The following is a 6097-nucleotide window of genomic DNA, read 5'->3' on the forward strand; positions in this document are numbered from 1 at the left end:
CACTGGGCCACCCTGTTGCTTTCCATGGTCTACTAAAAATTTTCACACAGTACGTTCAACTTAACTAAATTGAATTTCCCATTGCTTAACAGCCTCTTGAATCTGTCAAACTTTTAAATTGAAAACAGACTCTTCAGTGCTACTTTAACTTCCTCTGGGATAAGTTGGCAATTTCCAAAACAGAATTACTTCATTTCAGTCATATTGTGGAGAATGAAGTGAGCCTCTGATGTGTCTCAGTATCTCCATGTACTCTGATTGTTCCCTCTGCCTCGCTAACTCGACTTTTACGCTGAGATTAAGCACCATCTGAAGATGTGTAACTGTGACGTCCACAAGGAGCCAATTTATTAAAACCTGTCTAACAGGACTTTAGCGTCTTCCAGCTAAAACATCGCAGGGAGAGAGAGAGAGTGTGTGTGTGTATGTGCATGTGAGAGAGACATGGCTTGCAGACATCATTAGAGCGCCAATTGGTTATGGATGAGTAATTCCTCAATGAGCTCATAAAACCCGTGTGAAAGAGAGAGTGAAGGAGGGTCAGGGAAAGGAAAAGTGAAATTGGTTGTTTAAATGAATAATGTCGGCTGCATCTTTTGACAAACCGACTGTGTCTGTCTTCACCAAATCTCTATAAAGCTCTTCTGAATGATCGATGTTCCTTCAAATTAGAGGGCATCACTGTCAGTGACAAAAGACATTGCCGGTGAGGTGTTAGGACATCGCATTACCGCTTCCTCTCCAAATTGATTTCTACTTTTTGCTCGCAGTCTCCTGCTTTTAGCCTCTAACGTCTTGGATTTTTGACAGATTGAACAACTGATGATCCGCCTCTTTGACTTAAGGCCAAGAGAACAAACTGAAGACAATTTGTGGAGACGAGCATGCATGTGTGTATTTGTGTGCTCACGTCCACACACTCACATCTTGTACTTTTTCTTCTGCCATCAACCTCCTGCCACCCATCTATCTACTTCACCTCTCCGGCCCACCTCTTTGCATTTCCCTCTCGTTCTCTCACTGCACTTTTATTGTCTTCCATTATACTGTGGAGGAACAGGACAGACTCTTTATTCTGTCTTTATTTGACACCAGGTCTGCGTGTCCCTGCATAACGGCAGCTGCCTCCTTCTGCCTCAAGTGATCTCTGCACACAGTCACTGGATTAACCTTGCACTGCTGGGCCCACTCGCTGCATACTGAAGTTAGATTGCCCTCCTGCACGCACGCACGCACGCACGCACGCACGCACGCACGCACACACACACACACACACACACACACACACACACACACACACACACACACACACACACACACACACACACGAGCGCAGATATGTATGAAGATGTACAAGGTAGAGGAAATGCATATGTATGTGCATCACGCAGGCACAGACGGCACCTGGCCTGAGTGATTTTAATTTGTTGCGACGGTGGGAAGAAGTCTCAGCAGGGAGAAAGAAAGCAGAACAACGCTGCTCCGCCATAAAGGTCAGAGAGAGTGAGCCAGCTAATGACCGGTGTAATAAATAGTGAACCAAAGGTCTCTATAAAAAAATAAATAAATAAATTTAAAAAAAACAGAGACAAAAATATGTTTTGTGGATGATAGGAGCCTGGTTTGAGTCATGCAGTCGTTTGCACAGACTTGCCAGCCAAAGCAGTCATCCTTAATGTTAGCCAGACGTTTGCTACCTAATGAAACGCCTTCTCTCTTTTTTTGAGACTTAGTGGCATCACAATACATCCGCACACCTGCGGTGACTGAGGAGAAAGACACGGCGAGGGGATTTATAGAACAAACACAGCTTTATTCGATCCTGTGTTTTTCATTCAAACTGCCTTTTCCTGGATATACAGTATCAGATACAGAACCATATACTTTTTAAAGAGACAAAACAGAGGCAGTGGTGGAGCATCACAGCGGCAGCAGAACAAATACGCTCCTTTTTCTCTTCTTGATTTCAGACGTTATTAGATCATAAGATGTTTCATTTTGGAATATTAGATTCAACTGCTGCCTTTGATCCTGCCTGAAGACGACTGGAAGATGGAAGGAGGGGGGATGTTTGATTTCAGCTGCTCAGAAGTTACATCTAGAGTTGTGCGGGTGTCTTTCATGATGACATTACGTCGGCTCGAATAAAGATTTCCTTGTCAGTCAAATAGATTGAGTAACCAGAGAAAGAGCAGTGTGCATGTGATGGGATCAGTGAGCATAATCTAGTTTTTAAAAAGTGATAAAACATAATCAAGTACAACAGTTTTGAAGAGCCTGAGGCCAGAGGACTGCTGTCAGCTGTTTCAGCAACATGATGACTGCCAGTATTACATTTTCCTCTATATGGGAGTCATGGAGGACAGCTGCTAATTAGCAAATTTGGGAAAGTGTGATTCAATTTGGCTCCTTGTTCAAAGCTGGACGTGGACATGGTAGACATTTATAGATATTATCGGTCTGTCATGTCAACGATGTGCCACACCACATGCTCCACACCTGGGTTTCGGGATGGAAGTCCTCATACAGTATAATTCATATAGTTATTCATGTTCTAGCATTATTTGCATCTGTTTTGCCTGTCTGTTAGTTTACGTATCAGGAATTCTGGGAGTGCATTATTTTGCACATACCATTAGGAAAGCAAAGATCCAATTCCCTGGATCGCTATCGGTGCCAATATTGACCTTATTGGGCATTTCAGGTATTGATCAGATGTGGCTGATCCACATTAAATACAGTTTCATTGTTGATGTAATTTCCAATTCAGTTTTTGTCATCAGTTGCATTTATACACCGACTCCCCAGCCTCATGTTACCTCACATTAAAATGATCCCAGCGAGGTATAAAGATTTTAAATGAAGGAAATAGGCAGACTCGTACTGGACTGGCACCTTGGTATCAGCAGGATGCACCAGGTTCAGGTACCACAATTGGGGCTGGAAGAGAAAACACTATCCTTGCAACACTACACGGTGCATCCCGGGCAAAGAGAGAAGTTGCATTCAGCTCCATCAAATGACAGAATGTGTCATTGCATTAAAAAACAAAACATTTTTTTCATTTTATCATGTTCAGTTTTTTTATTGGATCTCTCAGAAAACAGTCAGCCAATCAGCAGAGCCTCGTCTCTTTTGATTGGCTCATTGACCTGTTGTTACTAGAGCTCCAGAGAGACGCCTGAGAGAGGAGATGTAAAACTACATTGAGATGGTTTTTGGTTCTTAAAACCACAAATATATCTTCTTATGGGTCAACACTTTGAATAAAACACCAGTAAAAGTATAAAATGTGGGAGGTTGAAAGTCAAGTGCTTTCTCGCCACATTTGCACACACATTGACACATTTATCCCCACTGACTTGCAGTCACATTAAACTTTTCATTACTTCCGCTTTTATGCCCGACAAATAAGAGTCACAGTTCACAAAAGTCTTTGTTTGATTCTTGTGAAAATAGTTTCTTTTTTAAAAAATTGGTTTGCTGTCACTTTACCGCACGATTAGATTCATTTTGCCATTAAACTTTTTGGCAGGCAGCAATCGAAGTACTGCTGCTAATGGATCCATGTGTTGAACTACTGACAGGAACGAGGGTAGCTGTCAGAAAAGATTATTTTAAGTCACTGCTATTCATCAACCAATCAGAAACAATCACAATTTGAAACAGTTGTAGTCTACCTTTCAGTCTCTGCTCTAAAACACAGTGGGATAAAGGCTATTTCTAGCAGTTGTAGTTTCGTCACTGCTTTGGCACTACACCATTGTTTACTGATGACATCCAGCTAGAAACACTATCACAAAGGCTTGAGCTTAAATGTAACACCAGCCAGTACACCTGTTGTGTGAAGACAGTGCTCCTGCTGTTTCCTTTTAAACTTCAGAGTGTAGCCAGAGAATGACGTGGGAGGAGTGGCAGGCTGGAGGAGATGGAGTGATGATGAGCTGAGATGAAAACATCTTTTGTCAAAATACATGGGAAATATGTTTGGGGTTGGTTGCTATGAGTAAGTCAGCTCACATCAAACAGAAGCACAAGTGGGTTGTTGTAAAACTTGTGTTGACTTTGTAATATTGCAGTAACAGAGCTAATAAAAGACCGGAGCTAAGCAGTCTGTGCAGGAAAAACAACATGACCGCAATACCTGGGGGCAACAGACAAGCATAATACGCTGTGCCAAAGAGACTGCAGGCAGCGCTAATGCAGGTGCACACAGACGGACACAAAAACCCTCACAGAGCTGGAATCAGTTTCAGTCTTCTGCCTCATTTTTCTAACTCCCTGCCCCCTCCTACATTCCCCTCCTCAATGTTTTACCTCTATTCATTCCTTGTGCTGAGCAGTCATGTCTTTGGCACCTCAAAGAAAGGTCTGAACCATTTTCCTCAAGGAGCATCCACTTTAGGTCCACTTCATTGCCAACCGAAAATCAATGGGCATGAAGGACGGCCTTGCAGATCATAATGGCTTCAAAACAAATAGCTAACAGGATAAAAAGGCTGAGGGGTCAGCATGAACACTGAGCTCCAGGCTCCTGCTGCTCTGCCTCTGAAATACTGAGAAAGAAAAACACTGAGATATCAAGAAAAAAAAAATCTTCTTGAAGTCTTTTGTGTTGTATTCCACTGCACTGCTTCAAGCAGAGACACTACAGGTAGTGCCACTGTCTATGATATACAGCTGCGTGTATCTGCTGCAAACCCCGGCATGTGAACTGAAATATTAGATGATTACACCACTGTGTTTGCTATAGTTTCATTACACTGCACATTTCACTAAAGCAATTATTTTTTAAAGTCATAACCCGGCCTCCTTTTGAAGCAATAAACCATAAAGCTCATTTCAGCTGTACTTGTGATTTCACAGAGAGCTCTGTGGCTCTATATCACACTAACAGCGAGGTTTCTAGAGTAGATAAACATTTGGACAGACAGCACATTTTGCCTGCATCTGATGGCCTCATTAAATGTGATGTACAGTTGTCAGGGTGTAAAAAGGGAGAACAAACCTGCTTGTGATATCTACAGTGTTATATCTTGCTCATGTACTTTGTTTTTAACTCCTTCTGTAAACTGCTGGCTATGTAGTGCTTACATACGTATGTGTGTGCCTGTCTTTCCCGCTGTAGGCATCGTGTCCCTCATCTCCCTGGCCGTCCTCTCCTATGAGCGCTACAGCACCATGATGGCCCCCACTGAGGCAGACCCCTCCAACTACCGTAAGATCTCCCTGGGCATCGCCCTGTCCTGGGTCTACTCCCTCATCTGGACTTTGCCGCCGCTCTTAGGTTGGAGCCACTATGGCCCCGAAGGTCCCGGGACCACATGCTCTGTCGACTGGACGGCCAAGACAGCGAATAACATCTCTTACATCATCTGCCTGTTTGTGTTCTGCCTCATCGTGCCGTTCCTGGTGATCGTGTTCTGTTATGGGAAGCTGCTGTGCGCCATCAGACAGGTGAGTCAAAATGGCAACGGGGAAAACTTCCACCAAAACTTCACCCTCAACACTGTCTGCTGTGTTAAAGATGCACCTTGGGTCTAAAAATGTAAAATCACATTGTTCATAAACCTCAGACAGACACTGGCACTCGGGACACACTGCCTGCGTTGCATGATCGTGATAGCTACCTCGCTGAACTGATGCGGTTCGCACTCGTGCATGTCCACACTGCTGCTGCCAGCTTTGTCTTTCTACATTGAGTTTGTCTTGGATAATGGCCATCAATAATCAGATGTTTGATTTCTTTTCATTATAAACCTTATTAAACTCATTTAACTTCATTCAGAGCAAAGACAGAGGCAGAGAGAGAGAGAGAGAGAGAGAGAGAGAGAGAGAGAGACAGACAGAGAGCACACTGGAAAATCGCCGCCCTTCACCTATTAAATTATTGACATAATGTAATTATAGCCTACATTAGGTTTCTGCTACAACTAAATTGTTCACATGTGGCCTCCACTGTCCACATTCAATTGCTAAAATGGTTACAAAATGTTTCATATATATATATATATATTTATATATATATTTACTCCAAATGTGACTAAATCAAATACACAGACAAGCCCCCGCGGTTAATGCAGGTTTAATAAATGGT

The 6097-nt window shown here is 42.9% G+C and overlaps 1 protein-coding gene and 1 long non-coding RNA gene across 3 annotated transcripts in view; one reads left to right on the plus strand and one right to left on the minus strand.

Annotated features, from left to right (window-relative positions):
• The window catches only part of LOC130179372 (vertebrate ancient opsin-like), a 57562-nt gene that overhangs the window by 3911 nt on the left and 47554 nt on the right, over positions 1–6097 (plus strand). For both annotated transcript variants that reach the window (XM_056392304.1, XM_056392305.1), the window contains exon 2: positions 5129–5457. In XM_056392304.1, the coding sequence (XP_056248279.1) occupies positions 5129–5457 (329 nt within the window). The remainder of the gene's footprint in view (positions 1–5128; positions 5458–6097) is intronic.
• LOC130179373 (uncharacterized) overlaps positions 1–6097 on the minus strand; it is a 92985-nt gene that overhangs the window by 2484 nt on the left and 84404 nt on the right. The gene's annotated exons all lie outside the window — the stretch shown is intronic.

This window comes from Seriola aureovittata, chromosome 12 (assembly GCF_021018895.1).
Source record: "Seriola aureovittata isolate HTS-2021-v1 ecotype China chromosome 12, ASM2101889v1, whole genome shotgun sequence".
Lineage (NCBI taxonomy): Eukaryota > Metazoa > Chordata > Actinopteri > Carangiformes > Carangidae > Seriola > Seriola aureovittata.